The sequence below is a fragment of the Egretta garzetta genome, unplaced genomic scaffold (genome assembly GCF_000687185.1).
Source record: "Egretta garzetta isolate BGI_Z169 unplaced genomic scaffold, ASM68718v1 scaffold29, whole genome shotgun sequence".
NCBI lineage: Eukaryota > Metazoa > Chordata > Aves > Pelecaniformes > Ardeidae > Egretta > Egretta garzetta.
This window is the reverse complement of record NW_009260796.1, coordinates 624,341-641,494: the sequence shown is the minus strand read 5'-3', so window position 1 is coordinate 641,494 and position 17,154 is coordinate 624,341. Positions and strand designations below refer to the sequence as shown.

Sequence of the window (17,154 nt, the reverse complement as noted above, 5' to 3'; positions counted from 1 at the left end):
CAGGCAGGAGGGCTCCCCAGCGAGCCCGGCTGCGGGCCGCCTGGCAGGCAGTGTCCCTGAGCCTCTCTCTTTGCCCGGTCCCGTCTCTTCCTCTTAGAAGCGTTTCAAGTTTGGGGATTTCTCAGGTAACAAAGCGGTGCCCTCAAGGTGGGCAAATCCGGTCTTAGACCTCATTTTCCCTGTAAAGAGGAATTAACCACAGAATTAAAAACCCAGCGGTGCCTAGATGCCGTCTGCGACCGCAGCACACTAACATTTCTTACCAGCAAACAGGGCAAAGCTGGAGCCCCTAAATAAACACGCCCGGAATGTTTTTTTCCAAAAGGCAATCGATCGCTGTTCAGTTCAGCTGGAAGCGAAAAAGATGCGGAAAGATAAATATCAGTGATTATTGTTTAAGCGTTCTCCGAGGTGTTCAAAAGGCTGCACTCAGAACAGTTGTATTCGTTAAAAAGAACCAGCCTGGATTTGAGGTGAAGTGAAACAAACAGTATAAAAATACAACGAATAAACTGGGGGAAGGGGGTTTATATTGAAATTGAGGAATTATGGAAAATTGATAAAGGAAGCAAAGACCAAAAGGAGATGTGTACGACCAGCAAAACCTTTTAACGGGATATTTATAGAAGAAATGCTTTAAACGGAGGCAAACCCAAAGATTCCTGACCATGGTATGAGGGCCTTACTGTGTGAAGATAGAAATAATAATGGTGAGTCGTTAATGACAGCATAAAAGGTAGATGCAGAATAAATATTTCTGTTCTGTGGATTGAAAAAACCAGGCAGTGCAGTCATAGGAAATGACAAAACCCGTTTCATTCTGAGGTCCTGCAGGTGGCTGTTAAAAAGCAAACACAAAACTTCGATGTTCTGGATCAGAAGGTCCAGAGAATTCAAATCCCAGACTTTTACAAGACCTGAACAGCAAAGGTCTTGGATTGCTGCTGTTCATTTGCAGTAAGTCGTGCAGGATCATGGAATTTGCAAAGAAATTGCGTAAGTTAATGGGGATACCAATATTTCAATGGGTAAAGACGACCATCCCGGTAATTATGGGTTTGTCAGTTGACACTGGTTGCTAGGAGAATGACTTAACAGCTGTTAGGGAGTTTGATTAAGAATTAAAGGAGGAGAATATAAGTAACACAAATCAACTTGGGGTTACAGAAATTAAATCTTGTCAAACTAATTTACTTGCTACCACATTGGAAGGAAAAAATAATCAGCTTTAGTTACTGTAATAGTGCCGATCTAAGAAATTACTATAAAGCACGCGATGTGACGCATCTACGCAGCTTTCTAGCAGGACTCCAACAGACTACGAAGACGGTAAGAGCCACCGATCTGTTATAGAGCGGCCAAGCCAGGGCGAGTCAACAGCAATTGTGAACAGGGACTGTTCCCCGGAGCCGGTTTTCTCTCCAGACTGTTTCCAGTGACAGCCCAGCAGCTCCATCTTGCTACGGCAGCAAAGAGGCTGCGGGGGTGCGGTGAGGCTGGAAGCGCCTGCGTGGGGAAGGGACCCACGAGGGCCAGTTGGGAAAGAGAGAACATGAAGAAGTGCAGGGAAAGTGAAGCTGGACAAGTTGAACCCAAGACCAAGGCATGCATTTTTAACAGGAAATGTTATTTCTTACCGGAACAACTCCCAGAGGACTGTGATGGCTTCTTCAACAAGGGATTTTTTTAAACCCAGGAGAGGATGTTTTCCTAGAAAATCAGTTTGAATCAAACTGGGATTTGCTACGGGAGGTCTTATGGTCATACTGGATGTGTTAGAGTCGCTTTGCATCTGCCGTGCCTTGGAGCTGGAGTGGCCCCGCAGTAAGGCAGTCAGCATATCCCCGAAGAGGCGATTGTACAGCCAGGCAGCGCTCGCCCAGAGCGAGCCCATACAATTTCTCAAAGGCCTCCCCATCTTCGACCTTTACAAACAGCCTCTTTATCCCCCTCCCCTTTCTGTTGTAGAATCCATTAACCCTTCACGGCCGAGCAAAGCAACGGAACACCCCTCCAGAGGGCCCCTGTCAGAAACTCTGTAATTTTTATGGCAGGGTGCTTCTGCAAACTCTGTTCTCCCTGCACAGCTGTGAAAGAACTGCCCAAGAGCAAAGGCACGTCCCAGCACCTCCTGGCAGAGCCCAAAAATCACAGTGAACAGCACCAACTGTGTTTTATTTGGGAAAAGTATGATTCCTCTTAAGACCCATGCCTAACACGGTCAGCGCTGTGACCAGAAAAGTGCTGTTCCTCCAACGTGTTTGTTCCAAGTAAAACTTTACAGCTCAAAATTATAGTGACACGACTGCCTCTCTCCGGCTGTTATTGCAGGTCCTACAAATAAATACACATCATCTTGCTGACTGGGACACCGGTGACACCAGCTCCTGCTCTTCCCATGCTGGGCAAAGGGGCTTGCAGGGCAAACTGCTCCCCCCGACCCCCATCGCTCTGCTTCCAGGAGGGCCTGAGCTGGGTGGGGAAGCAGTTCGGCTCCAGACTTTGGAAAGACTTTTACCACACAGTTGTTATTTATAGAAGCCCGAAACAGAAGCGAGAGCCTAGAGAGCAGCAAGAAAGAGGACAGGGCAGGGCTATAGCCGAGTCTGGCGTGCCTACTGCACAGCATCACGGCTTAACTGCAGGGCTTGCAGCACATACACACGGGAAAGTTCCCTTTCAGCCCCCATGGGATGTTGCCATGCAGCTTCTCCTTGCTCTTTTCACCCCCTGCACCCCCAGCACCGTGAGATGGGCTTAGCATTTCCCCCACAGGCAGCAGCGACCGGCAGCGGCTCGTGAAGGCGGATCTGATCTGCTGCAGAGCCTCCCTGCTGCTGACCAGGGCAGCCAGGCACGATGCATGTGGCACCTGGAGGTACGGGAGAATGTTTCTCATCTGGTTTTCATTTCCACTGCGGGGGAAAGCTGTCAACAGCACTGGAGACTGGGAGTCCTAGGGAGACCGAACTGGGATTTAATGGCAAGGAAAGGTGTAAATCAGTCTGCTTCTAAAGCCCCTCTGCCTTGGGCTGGGCTTTTCCCAGCCACCTCCAACACCATCAGCATCTTTGCCCTGATCTTTATCAGGGGTAGGGTGAAGGTGCACGGAGTGGCGGGCAGCCCCAGCACAGCACCCTCTCCAGGAATACCGAGCACCTTGTCCACAAGACAGCAACCTCCCCGGCCAGGCACCCAGCACCGGCCAGCTGAGCGTGGGGATGGGACCTGGGCTACGAGCCGCTCACCTGTGGTGCAGCAGTTCCTTCAAAGCTGGCTTTGGCTCCTCTGGCCTCCTCTACAAACGTCTGCAACGGCTGGGCCACTCCGAAGAGGCCTCCAGACGGGTGCCTGTCCCTGCTTTGTGCAAATCCCTTGAAGCCTGGGCAGACGAGAGCTCACTGGTGGCTGCTCGGGCACAGATGTGCAGTCTCACTGGTGGCTGCTCGGGCACAGAGGCGCAGCAGCTGGCGCAGCAGCCTCCCATGCAGAGCCCCCTCCGCCTGGGGCTCCTTCCCCACCTCTGCACAGGGCAGGAGGGAGAGCACAGGAGTGGGGCCGGGGAAGTGAAAAGGAAGGATGCAAGAGGCAGGGTCCGGTATTCAAGAAAACGTCTTTATTGTACACGTTGGCTTCTATTGCTTGTATCCCCTCCCCAATCCCATGTAGTGCAAAAAATTCAGAGAAACAGAGTTCCACATAAATAAGTCAGATAACTTACAGAGAAATCAAAGTGACGACGGTTTGACATGGAGGAGACTGGGTCTGCCTACCAGTAAGGCCAAGCGAACCTCTGCCCCCGTGTCGGGGCAAGGGCTCCTGCCCAGCCTTGCCGTCTGACCCCGGGGTCCCTGGGCAAAACACATCAACACGCACAGCCTGGAGCCACCCGCTCAGGGGGGCTCCTCCGCTGGGAAAAGCTCACGTGGGAAATCGCACAAATAACATTTTGGGTGAGACACCACTAACAAAAACTGGCAGAAAAGCCACACAGAGTTGACAGTTCTCCTCCCCTCAGATAGGGTACTACGCACAGACAGACAGACACAGACGCACATCCCCTCCGAGGCCTTCCAGCTCAGCAGGGGATGTGCAGCACCAGAAGCAATTCCACCCTGGGAACTCCCAGGGCAGATGCTGACACCTCGTGTCCACACAGTGTGGGTCGGGGGGCTCCAGACCCCCGCAAGCTGCTGGGGAACTATTTTGCCCTTTCCTTCCTTCTTTCTCCTCTCCAGGAAAGCAGTGAGCACCTGCATAGTTAGTACAGCAGAGACGCAAAAGGCTCCCTTCCTCCCCGAGTTTCTGCAGGACGGGCTCAGTGGTGGTATTGCTCAGGACCCAACCAGGCGGTGGCAGGAGTCACGCTGCCTGTTCCCCTGATCCTCAAGAGGCAGGACAGCATTGCACGCCCTTTGCAGTGTGAATCGCTAAAGATTAAAACCGGGGCCAAGGGCACACGGCACAAAAATTCTCCTCAGCCTGCTACATCGCTCGCTTCCCCTCTGGTTTTGCCCGCCTGCCGCCCCTTGAGGCAGCAGCCCCCCTTCATGCCATGGTGGCCAGAGCTGGACCAGAAGCTGAGCCGCTGCTAGAACAGCTCATCCCTTGTTCAGAATCAGCCCTGTTTCTCCCTTCAGCAGTTCCTCTCACTCGAGAGCCAGCCTTCAATGCACTAGTCGATACGAGTCCAGCAGAAGACTAAAATCCTGCTGCTGCCTATAGGAATGGGGAAAACAAGGATCGAGACCTCGCTCGTGCGTAGGCACATGCACACAGCCGAGCAGGCTTCACCGATTTCATCATGGCTTCGAACAACGCAGACTGATGCGAGCTACTGGGGGCGGCCCCACCGACCGAGAGGCAACCTGCAGGAGCAGAGCCTGGGCATTTGCAGGGTCCTCTGCAACACAGAGGAATGGGAGAGCTGCCGAGCTGCGACAAGCTGGGGCAGAGGCTTGGCAAGCGAGAGGGGAATGAAAAGCAGATTTAGAGTCTGTCCTAAAAGCCAAAAAGGCTTCCTCAGCCTGAGAAGCCCAGACTGGCCTTGGGGAGAGGCTGAGGGGAGAAGCAGCCCAAATTTTCAGAAGCTGCTGGTAATTTCAGGTGTCCAAGGTTAGGCACTGTAAGTGGGCTTGTAAAACATGCAGGCACCTGTCCAGGAGAAATCAGATCGCCGTAAAAATCTTCTTAAGTTGGGGAGTCCCTGTCTCATCTCAAACTCTCCTTTCACCCCAAAGAAAAGATGAAAGAAGAAATCCCTAGCCCCTGGAGAATTTAGGCCAACAAACACCATCACAAGTGAAATCCGAACTCCATAAATGAGAAACGAGAAGGAGCGGGGGGCAAAGGACAAAGGAATGAGTTCAGAACGAACAGTTAGACCGCATTTCCAATGCTACATTTGAACACTATTGAGGTACCAGCGGTTGAGTCATTCCTCTACAACGTCTCGGTTCAAGGCTCATACACACCCTACAGCGCACGCACTGAAAACACCACCCAAGAGGTTCCATGGCACAGGTGGGTCTGGGACAGGCCTGTGACTTACAGTACTAATTTATTCAACCTTTAGTTAATTAAAGTGGTTGCTTAATTGCCAGGGAGTCGCTAATTGCAAATGGTCCCTTCCATGCTGTTTTCGCTGTCCATACGGTATCTCACACGTGCACACACACCCACACATCTATAGAGAACGTCTTCCAGGACACAGTCATCATCTCATCAACAAATGAGAAAAGTAATTGCATCCCTTCTGCTGCCTTAAAAGCAGATGGGATGGGGAATACCAGGCTAGTGTAAAAAATAAAGGGATATGAAATCCTTACAAATTAAAATATTAGCATTCAAATAAAAAAAGGCAAAAAATTAACACCCAAAAAAGTAACACCAGGCAATCCTCCTCATTTAGAAGGCTGTGGACTGTTCTTGTTTAAGAACCGATACCTTTCCATAAACCCAGAATCTGCTTTGCAGAGAGGGGAACAGCAAACAGGCTGATCCGTTCCCAGCCAAACTGTGAACCAGGACCACATGCAGAGAGCAGGCAGCCCCACAGTCACTTGAACCTGGGACAGCGATGGCACGGACGCAAACAAGGTCATTCTGCCTGGCTGGGGACTCCCCAGAGCGATGGTCAGCTGGGATCTCAGTGAATGAGGTGGGGCCAGCTGAGTATGGAAACACCAGAGGGTTCAGGATGCTGCATCCAGCTTTGTCTCCAACCCTCGCCTCCTCCAGGCCCCGTCCCTTAGCTGGGCTTCTTTTGTTTGTGTATTTTAAGGCATCAATTAGACACCATTGAGAACCATACAGCGGCCTCAGAGTCTTTAACAGTGCACAACAGGCTTGGCAAAGAGTTTGGCTACAGTGACATTCAGAGGAAGGGTTGCACATTCAGCCGCGTCCCTGGGAGGAGTGCTGTCCACCTCTGCCACCCCACAGGACTTCTGGAAGCCTCCAAGGCTGGCTGTGCTTGTATGTGTGGCACCGGCTGGATCACGTGAATCCAAGAAGCAGCAATGGTTTAAAGTTTCCCCTCCCCAAAGAAAATATACGCCCTTTGGGTGAGTGGTGAGATGAGTCTGAATGGAGCAGAGAGCACCCCCCTCTCCTTGCCCTCTAGAAGGAGGGTGCTCGTCCAGGAAGCACATTTCTAACTGCTGTGGTCGTGCTGATCCGATGTGGGCACCGAGAGTGGGGCTGGCTCCGGGGGTTCACAGGAGTGCTGGGCTGGAGGCAGCAGCCGGTACCTTCGCTCTCCTCCTACAGCGACCGGCTGCCCCGTGGGGCCGGCCACGCTGGCCTAGCGCTCCGCCAGCTGCCCCTGTCCCCTTGAGGTAAAGCAGGTCCTGATCCTTTGTCAAAGGCTCGTCGAAGACACCGACAGGGTGGGTGAGGAGGGGGGCGGGAAGTTGAGGAGTTCTAGCACGGCCACCCCCACGCTGCTCCGGCGCGTGAACATGCACGAGGCTGCTACCCACTTGTTGGTACGGGGGTTGTACTTCTCGATGGAGTTTAGGCTGGAGCTCCCATCATTGCCACCCACTGCGTACAGCCACCCGTCCATGGCCACCAGGTCGTGGGTGCTCCTGGAATGACCATGCAGAGACGACAGGGGTGTGAGGCTCGAACACGGTGTATGCGAGGTGTAGGGGAGCTCAGCACCTCAGATGAACTGGCCAGAGCTCTGTCACCCCACAAAAAGGAGTGCCCAGCCTCCCAAATGCCCAGTGAAAATGAACTACTGGGGCTCAAACAGTCAGTGGCAGAGGGCGGTACAGAGCCTTGGATCTTCCTCTTCACACCGATACCCTCCTCCCACTGGAGAAGAGCCACCTCTAAATAACAGGCCCTAAAATCCTTGGATTCCCAAGCCTTAAACTCTCCCGCAGCCCAGCAACATCTCCTACGTGGCCTCAGCCAGCTGTACCACCCGGTTCTTTACAGCCACACTCGTCGTGCGAGCGGCGCGGAGCCGGCCAGCTGCAGCCCCAGCCAGGCCCTGGGGCATGGTCTGCATGGTACGGTTTGCAGTTGCAAGCAAGGCAAGGCTCTCTGTGATATGGGATCCCCATCCCTGCCTGCAGCAGCGGAGGCTCCCCTGCAGCTGGGGAGCGTGGCAGGGGCAGAGCTCCTTACCTACGGATGTTCATGGGCGCCACGCTCTCCCACGTGTTGGTTTTGGGGTTGTAACGCTCAACAGAGTTAAGGCAGCTGGTCCCGTCGTTGCCGCCAGCCACATAGAGCATCCCCTCCAGCACGGCCACGCCTGCGCTGCTCCGGCGGCTCAGCATATTGGCAATGGGCGTCCAGGTGTTGATCTGGGCAGAGGCAATGTTTGTCTGTGAGCCTGATGTACAAGCCATTGTCAACGTACCCCTGCCAACCCAGTCCGGCGATATTAGTCCTGCTCTAACCAGACAGCTCCTGATGTAATGGTCCTCCCCAAAAAAAGACTTTTGGGGAGACCCTAGTTCTTTCCCCTCACCTCTCCTGCAGGAAGAGCTGCAGGCTCCAGGAGAGACCTCTGCCGACTGGCTCAGGAAAGCACAGCCGTGGCTGGCAGGAGTCCTGCCATCCCAGGGGCCTGAGCACAGGGATCTGTGCCAGGCCACCAGTCACAGCACAGCTGAATCCCAGCCCAGTCATGGGGGTTGCGCTGTATCTATTTCAAATCTGTAAAAGTCACGACTGTGGCTTTACAGCTCATGAAAAACCTCCAGGACCTTCTCTTTGATCTTTTTGCAGTGAACAAGCCCACGCTAACCGAGCTGTGAGAGCCCAGGCCCGACACATCTCCAGCCTGCCATGGTCCCCGCTAACCGCTCTGGATGTGCATGCAGCAAGCAAGCTCTGGAAGCCGGAAACAGCTCAGGGCACGAACAAGAACTGTTCTTCCTGGAGAATGTGAGCTGGCCTACAGGCCATGGGGATGGAGAGTGTTCTGGTGGTTGAAAATCTCAAGGAGATATCTTGGAGCCTGCAGGGATGAGCTTTGGCTCATGTTGCCCTGGATTGCACCCCGGATACTCTGCCCCATCTCACAGTCACGCATGGTGGCTTAAGTCTCCAAAGGGGCACGCAGGTCCGGGCTGCACCGGCTCTTGCGGGCACACCTTCTGCTCCACTGCTGCTGTAACACTTTGCTAGGAAGCGGCCGCATCTTAAACTACAGCTTGCTAAGAGACCATGCATGGCTGATCTCTCACTGTCTGCTGTCTTCTCCAGCAATTTGTGTGGCCCTCAGCTTTCTGCAGGGCCCCTTCAGGCACCCACCAGGAGGGGAGAAGGAAGAGGGCTACCAGACACGCTCGCTCTTGTATTTACCTGGGGCTCATACTTTTCTACCGTGGCTAAGTGGGATGAGCTGTCGTATCCCCCAACGGCATAGAGGTTGCCTTCTGCAAAGACAGTTCACACACACGCAGGAGTTAGCTGAAGAGCGTGGCCCCATCCCATCCCAGCCTCCCACAGCTCTTGCACAGGGTGCCCATAGATGTGTCAGCTGAGCCGCAGTGCCTCCCGCTCCCCAAGCATCCAGGCTCCGCTCAGCGGGGCTCCCCCGCCTCCCCCTTCCCTTGCAGCACGGAGCACTGTGAAATATTCATCGAGCAACTTCTCTACCATAGGGCAAGCTTCCCAAAGAGCTCATTTGCCTGCTGCTTCTTGACCTCCGCGTTATGGGAGCTGCAAGTGCTCCCCACCGGAGCGATGGGTTATTTTTAGCAGCGGAGGCTGGAGCAGGGGAACGCCAATAAAGGCTGTGGCAGGCAAAGTATGAGCTGGGATGGAGGGGAGGGAACCTCTGAGTCAGCACGGAGAGCTGAAACCAGAGAACGGGGCAGGGGAGAGGCACCAGGGGGACACCGCACAGCAGTTCCTGGGACGGTGGGGAGCAGCGTTCGGCCCTGGCATCCCCAGGGAGGTCCAGGACCTGCTAGCATGGACTGGTGCTTGCATTAACCCCATAGTTGCACTAAACAACGAAGTGGCCAGTTCTCACACTGCACCCTCCTTAAGGGCTGAACTCATTCAGTGGAGTCAGGAGACCCCACAGCATTGCACCTAACGCTGTGACACCCCTGGTAGAGATAGTTTTGACCCTGGGCTACTCTTTGGATCATCAGTAAAAGGGCTGCCCTGCTTTCATAATGAAGGAGTAATAAGGTTGGTTCTTCCTTTCCAGGGATAGGTGATCATCCACAGCCAGCCCTCTTGCTCCAAAGTAGAAGGGGCTCAAAGGAGCTGAGAAACACGTTGTAGGTCCCCCCAGGAGTTGCCTCCAGAATGTGATGAAACCCAGCTACTACAAAGACCAAGGAGGAGGGCAGAGGCAGGGAGCATGTCAGGAGATGGCAAAGGAATGGCTGGGCTACCCCCTGGGGAATCTAGGAAGAAGGGGCAGGGACTACAACAGAAGAACGTCAAAAGGAACCACCAGAAATGGACGGTCTGCACAGAAGTCAGCAGGTCCTCATGCCATCACCCACCTAGCGTTGCCACCCGGACGTAGCGTCTCCTGGTGCTCATGGCAGCGATGGATGTCCAGGTGCCTGTCAGAGGGTCGTACCGCTCTGCGCTGCAGCAGGCAGGGACACAGGAACATAAGGTGTGACACTGGCAAAGCCCAGGTCAAAGCTCTTTGACACAGGCTCTCAGGGGCAGCTCCCAAGGAAGCTTGGGAATAGACAGGGAAAATGGAGGGAAGAAGTGACAAAGGCTATGTTCTGCTGTGGCACAGGGCTACAAAATGATTTCTTCCCTGAAGAAGCTTTGCCTGTGCCAAAGACATGGGAAGACAGAGCTGGATTTGCAAGACATCTACTCTGGGGCCAGCCCATGTGTCAGGAGCAAGCCTTGTGGGCTCCCCAGGCACCCAGCGCCAAGGATAGTGCATGCAGGAGCAGTGGAGGAGCCTGTAGCAAGGCAAACCCCTACCTGTTCAGGCACGAGGCCCCATCGTACCCCCCAGCGGCATAGAGAAGCCCGTGAAGTGCTGCTACACCCAGGCAACTCCTCCTGGTGCCCATGGACACCTCAGGTTGCCAGGAATTGGTGACAGGATCATAGGACTCCACTGTGGCCAAATCAGAGGTCCCATCGTAGCTGTAGGGAGAAAAAGGGAGAACATGAAAGAGCTGGGAAGCCTGGGTTGCCGGTGAGGCTCTGGGCTGGTCCTATAGCTCTGGAGCCAACCCAGAGCCTCGGGTCCCCATCAGCACCCCTCCCCTCTCCCCCCATCCAGCTTCCTCAAGGCAGAGTGCACGAAAGCACCCGCCAAAAGGGCAGAGCCCTTCGCTGAGCCATCCTGGTGGCCTGCAAAGCAAGCAGGTCTCAGAGGGCCACCACGCGCTGGGGCAGGGGTGGGCTGGGGCAGTTTGCAGGCTCGTAACAGCGCAGGGCTAAGGCAAATGGCAGGAAACAGCGCAAGCCCAGGATGTAGCCGCCACCCAAGAGAGAGCTCGCAAACTCGCGGCTCAGAACCGCAGGGGCAGGGGAGTTGTTTTCAGTTGCTTCTCCTGCAGTTAGCAACCCAGAGATACTGGATTGCTTCACGCGGAGGCTGGCCCCGGGGGGCTTCTGCTGGCCACCTCCGCTCCCAGAGCAGCTCTGTGCCACCCTCACCATCGGGCTCTGTTCAGAGGCTGTGGTGGGCATCCCTGCCGGCTCCCGTGCCCTCCTTACCCGCCCACAGCGTACAGCTTGTTCCCAATGGCAGCAACGCCCACTCTGGCCCTGCGAGTCGACATGGAGGCCACCATGTGCCACCGATCTGTCCGCGTGTCATAGGCCTCGCAGTCCCCATGGATGGCGAACAGGCTCCCCCCACCTGCGCAGGGGATGGCAAACAGAGCAAACAACAGTCCGAGCCCCTGGGAAGGGGGTGGCATGGACGCGAGCGCCCGGCAGGGTCTTACCCACAGCAAAGAGCACAGTGCTGGCCCCCTCGCAGCGCCGTGGCCTCGTCCTGCTGTTGCTGAGGACCCCTCTCTGCTCCGGCATGAGGTGGTACTTGAGGGCTTCGATCAGCAGGTCCTTGCACTCCGAGTGATGCCGCACCAGCAGCTCCGTGTCCACGTTGCTCATGAGGAAGTCCCGGCTCAGCAGGGGCAGCCGCACGCACTTCATAAGCTGAGGGGAGAGGAGTCGCACCCCATCGGCAGGGTGGGAAGGGTTCATCCCAATGCTGCCCCCACATGTCCCCTACAAACCCTGGGGACCCTGGCAAGGCTGACTCCACCGGGAGATATCATCCTGCTCGCTTGGCAGGACAGGCACCCGGTGACAAAGGGCACCAAGCACATGCAGTAATTCAGCCTTAATGTCTCTGCAGAGCCAGGAGCCCTCGGCCTGGCCGTGACATGTCCCACAGCCACCCCAGATCTCCACCTTGCCCTCTGCTGGTACCTGCATCCTCTTCCAGCACTCATGCTACAGGTAACAATCCTCGCTGCGGGGCTGCAGAGCCCAGACGCCACCTCCCTCTGCCCAGCATGCCCCACATTGCCTGCATCGCCCACAGGAGGGATGTTTGAGTGCACACAACCAGCAGAGGTGGAGACAGAACTTCTCCAAAGTCAAGCCCTGGGGTAGGTGGAAACCCAGGGGAAACCCTCAAAGTCTTCCTCATCCCGCTCCAGTGTTCGGGAGGATGCCTAGGGATGCTTCCTCCCACTGCTCCCACGAGCTGCCTGCCTGGAAGCAGCAAGATGACAGGGAGCCGGGGCAGCTGGAGGCAGCCACAGCCTCCACTGCAGTGTGAGGCTGCATCCATGAGAGGGTGCCCACGCTGTGCCAAGCACTGGCAGCCCCTCAGCGAGGGGCTTAACCACGTCTTCTCCAGTTGCACCTTTGGCAGGCAGGAGGCTCGCAGATCCATGCTCCAAGGTGCAGATGCAGAGAGACAAAAGCGTGAGTTAAAAGAAGTCCCGGCTCAAATTTGCCTGAGCTTTTTGTTTGGGGATGCACGTGGAAGCTCAGGGAGGCTGCAGGCAGGGCTGACCTCTCCTGCTGCCCACACCCTCCCCAGAGCTCCACGTGCCCAAGCTGCCAGGGGTCAGACAGGGCATCCCCTTGAACTTGTCAATAGTTTGGACTTCGCTCTGTGAGACTGAACTTTCCCAGAAACACTATGCCTGGACTTGAAGTGGTGTGGCAGGGACCTGCTGTCCCTGCCCTCTGGCCACCCTGCAGCGTCCTTCAGATGTGTATCCACCCAGACCAGGCACTCGGAGCTGGTGGGTAGAACCCTGCCACCTTCCCCAGCAGACTCACCCTGGGGACATGCTGTCTTCTGCTGTCCACATCATGTTTGACCCAGCTGAGCACAGCCCGGTACACCTCCTCCTCTGATGGCACATTGAGGCTGTCACTAGAAATGAGGTCCAGCACCTGCAGAGTGGGGTGGAAAGGGCAAGTGTCGGTTGGTATGGTTGGACATTAGGAGAAAATTTTTCACTGAAAGGGTTGTTAAGCATTGGAATGGGCTGCCCAGGGAAGGGGTTGAGTCCCCATCCCTAGAGGGATTTAAAAGCTGGGCAGATGTGGTGCTTAGGGACAGGGTTTGGGGGTGGGACAGCAGGGTTAGGGGAACGGCTAGGCTTGATGATATTAAAGGTCCTTTCCAACCTGAACAATTCTGTGATTCTCTGAAAGGACACATTCACACCCCCAGGTAACTGGCTCAGCAGAACAGCACCGGCAGAGGCAGAGCCCCAGCCTCCTGTAGATGCTGGCGGCTGAAGGGTGCACAGCGGGGGGTGCCCCAGCCACTCTCTCCCACGGGACGCAGAAGGATCCAAAGAGCAACCAGGTCCCCCAAACTGGGCAGGTGCAGCTGTGCCTCCCCTCTCCTTGCAGCACTGGTGTGGAGACAGCTCTGCCCTCGATCCTCCTCCTTGGCTCATTCCCCCCCTTCCTGTGTCTGAAGCTGCCGCAATGCCTGACACTTCCAATCAACATCAGTGAGATCAGGCAGATGACTCTGCTCGCACGCGTCCCTTCAATATTTCATGGGATAGAGCCAGGTGCCCTAGCTATTCCCAGCACACGCACTTCACTGCCAAGGACAACCAGAGCTGGAGCAAGTGGAGATATGTACCCTCCTCTTGCTGCCCCGCACCCCAAAGCCCCGGGAATGGGTGAAGAGAAGCATCTGCATCCTGGTGAGGGACCATCCAGGGCCGGGTGATGCAGAGCACGGCCGGGGAATGCCTGCTGGCCAGGGCACAGCACAGCACCCTGCAGGCAGTGATGAGCCAGGGGCCATACAGGCACCACACGAAGAGCAGGAAACATTAGCTGAGCTCCAAATTAAACGTCACAGCTACATGACTGGGGCAGCCAAGACTTATTCCTTGGCCTGTGCTCCCAGAGAGAGGGCAGTGTGCTCAGAGCTCACGTGGCGAGCGATAGCAATCATCCTCCGTGCTACCCTCCCATCCCTATTTCACGTGGGATTAAGCTTGCTCCCTGACAGCACTCTTCCCACGTATCATCTCTCGGTTGAACAGAGAGGACCAAAGCACAGAATCTGAGTACATTCCCCTGCCAAACCCTGTCCCCTCAGTGCAGGTCCCTTGGGCTCTTGACTCGCAGAGTGTGCCTTCCAGGACAGAGCACGAAAAGCCTTGCCACACCCGTACCTTCACACTCCCACCAGGACCTCACCTGTTTAAGAGGCAGCAACATGAACTCCTCTGTCTTGGACACCTCCACAAAGTGTTGGAGGACGTACTTGTGCGCAGACTTGAGGAGGTCGCTGCAGGAGTGCGTGTCAGCAAAACCTCGGATCCCCAGGCAGTTGGATGGGTCGAGCTGGCTGAGTAGGAACTTGCAGCAAGCATCCCGCACACCATTGAGCTGAAGCAGGCTGGCAGCAGGAAGAAGTGTCTGGCAGTGGAAAAGAATGGGGGAAAAGAGAGTTTCCAGGGCAAGGAAACCATTTTCACCCTCATCTCACTGCAAGTCAATAACAGAACAGGCTCACTGAGCACCTTCAGGCACACAAGCACATAGAGGAGAAAGAATTCTTTGTTTCCAACAGGATTAAGCTAAAGAAGAGCTGAGAAGGCCACCGTAACTCCCCACAGGGCCAGGAAATGGCAGGAGAATGGCAGGTGCTTGGGACTAGACCCAGCCATTGCATAGTGCTTTGAGGAGCCATTCCCAGCCACAGCAGCGGCAGGAGCCAGACCTCCGGGTGCAGGGGAGCAGATGAACCCCCTGACCACTGCTAGATGCAGGTGCCATCACAGAACAACAATGAAAGTGCTGAGCAGAGGGAGAGAAGAGCCCCCAGGAGGCAAGTCTGGTACACAACGGTTTTGTAGAGCGGAGAGATTTGCGGAGAGGAAACTCCTACCTGCACATTCCCCTCGCCCACCACAATCTCCGCCGTGTAAGCATATTGCACCAGCTGCTCCAGGGCCTGGGGGTCGATGTCGTGCAGCGTCACGTGGGTCTGGCGGCTCTCACTCATCTCATCTGGGGCAACAGAGAGGATAGGCGTGAACAAAGTCCCACAGCAGGATTGTTTCCCCTCAGGAAGACTCTTGGCCAGGCATGGAACAAGCCGCATCCACCTCCACAGCCCAGCGTCACAGCCCAGAAAGGTCTCCTGCCCACCTCTTAGCAAGGAGGAGCAGCAGAATACTCTAGGGAATGGGGTCCATGTCTGCAGGATGGGCATCAAGATACCTGTGCAGGGGGTTATGGACAAAGGGCTTCACGGAAGGGAGCCAAAGGAGGAACATTGCTGCATTTGCTCACAGAGGTGATACAGGCATCATATTCCCATAGGGTAGGGCAGTGAGAATGGGGAGCAGGACAGAAAGAGGAGGGGTTCGCAGGGAAGAGAGGGTTTGAAGAGCAAGGAGACCCTGGCCATGGGGAAGAGAGGACACTACTTGCTTGTGAACATGGCGTGGAAGTACGGGCTGCAGGACGCCAGCACCACCTTGTGGGCCTTGATCTCCTTGGTGCCCACATGGAGCACGATGTCGCAGAGCAGCCCACGCTGACGCATGCGGTTCATGCACACGAAGGCATCGTGATAATGTCGCTTGGAGTTGTGGGAGATGCTGTGGCCATCGCGGTTGAGGAGCTGCACACCCCCTTCCATGGCTGCAGGTGGTGGGTGGTGGGCTTCCCCTTCTCAGCAGCGCTGACATGGGGGAAAACCAAAGCATTAGCCAGGCAAGGATTGCTCTCACCCCAGACAATTCCCACAGCCCCCAAGTACGCCCACTGCTGCTCAAAAAGACTGTGCACAAGAACAGCTCCTGTCTAAACATCATCCTGCTCAGAAACCAGCGATGGGGAGGAGACGGTCCCTAGGGGAACACAAGTAACGCAAAGCGACGCTGAGACTCTTCTCTGTTCTGAGACACTCACTGCTTCCCAGCTGTGTTCATCTCTGGATCGATACCCTCCTTACCTGCCTTCAGAAGGGTACCACTCTACAACATATGCGCTCACACTGGTTTTCCTGGAAGCTGCACCATCCCCGAATCCGCCTAACAAGGTGCATTTCCATGCAATATCAGCAGAAGCATTGATCCTAGAAGTCTCACCAGGGCATGCCCGTCCCTCATTGATCAAACACAGCTTAGACTACTAGAGACAGCAAACATAGCAACCCTGATTAGCCTAAACAAAAACTAATCAGGGAATCCTATATCCTAGAAGGCAAGAGTGATGTTACGGACCACAGCTCTTTGAGTGGTGGCTGTTCCCTTCCAGCTTCCAGGAGATGTTAGGAGATTTGTACTGCACGTGCCTGCCTTCAAAAGTTAAGCTCAGATTGCTGCTGCCTTTCCCCTGCCCACAGAATTCGGGAGGATAAGGCAGAGGGCAATGGCAACCGCAGCACAGAGCTCCACAGTCCCAGTACAGATTCTTGCAGACCTGGGATTTGACTCTTCCTGCCATTTTATATTTCTTGCCTCTTTTCGGACAGAGCCTGGGGATTCCCAGGTGGCTGGGTAGGGAACAGGATCCTGATCTCCACTTCCCTCCAGCATCCTCTACCCGGGCACGTCCAGCCTCACCACAGCCTCGAGGCTGCACGGAACAGTCCTGCTCCAGCACCGCAGAATCCCATTCCTGCGCCAGCCCAGCAGGCAGTCTGGGCACACCAGAGCTCCTAGATCTCCCTGGAAGCCAGGCTGAGACCCTGGCTGTCCTTCCGAGAGGTAACCTTGAACCTCAGGTAGCTTTTGTTTGACAAGGCTGACAGGAGGGACAGACAGCAAAGAACAGAGATGCTGATGGGGCAGCTGGGCCCCGATGCAGAACTCGGTCTGCCCGGACACGTGCGCAGCAGTGAGTGTGGAGCAGGACGGTGCTTCTACGCAACCTGGGACAGCCCAGGCAGGGAGCAAGAGTTGATCGGCTTGCAGAAAACAAAAATTGCCTCATCAAGGAATAAGGGCGTTTATTTGCGCAAAGATGTTTTCTCTTTCCATGCTGCCAGCATCTCAGCTGCTCGTGGTGTTTCGAAAGGCGTTCGACTGTCTCCCTGCCAGCAGCACCCGAAGGAGCGGTGGGGGAGTGAAGACAGAATGACTGAGCAGCAGGAGGAATAAGGGGGAGGGAGCAGGAGAAAAAGGCAGCTTGAAGAAAAAAAAAAAAAAAAGGGAAAAAAAAAAA

General features: G+C 55.2%; 1 protein-coding gene across 1 annotated transcript; it reads right to left on the bottom strand.

Annotated features, from left to right (window-relative positions):
* Positions 1-5,109: 5,109 nt before the first annotated feature.
* KLHL17 (kelch like family member 17) lies at positions 5,110-15,661 on the bottom strand. The gene is made up of 11 exons (XM_009646755.2): positions 15,415-15,661; positions 14,867-14,988; positions 14,173-14,394; positions 12,778-12,894; positions 11,421-11,634; positions 11,188-11,332; positions 10,441-10,608; positions 9,993-10,081; positions 8,830-8,903; positions 7,642-7,823; positions 5,110-7,091 (listed from the first exon to the last, which is right to left on the bottom strand). Exons 1-11 carry the CDS (start codon positions 15,623-15,625, stop codon positions 6,863-6,865), a joined length of 1,773 nt encoding a protein of 590 aa, XP_009645050.1. The 5' UTR covers positions 15,626-15,661; the 3' UTR covers positions 5,110-6,862.
* Between the last annotated feature and the right edge of the window lie 1,493 nt (positions 15,662-17,154).

What these genes read in the sequence shown, in the direction of transcription:
- KLHL17 (XM_009646755.2), bottom strand. Translation starts at nt 15,625, where the DNA reads ATGGAAGGGGGTGTGCAGCTCCTCAACCGCGATGGCCACAGCATCTCC. An exon ending in GGGGCCTCGTGCCTGAACAG is followed by an intron (nt 10,082 to 10,440) that starts GTAGGGGTTTGC and finishes TGCCTGCTGCAG; the next exon opens with CGCAGAGCGGTACGACCCTC. An exon ending in GCGCCCATGAACATCCGTAG is followed by an intron (nt 7,092 to 7,641) that starts GTAAGGAGCTCT and finishes TGGTCATTCCAG; the next exon opens with GAGCACCCACGACCTGGTGG.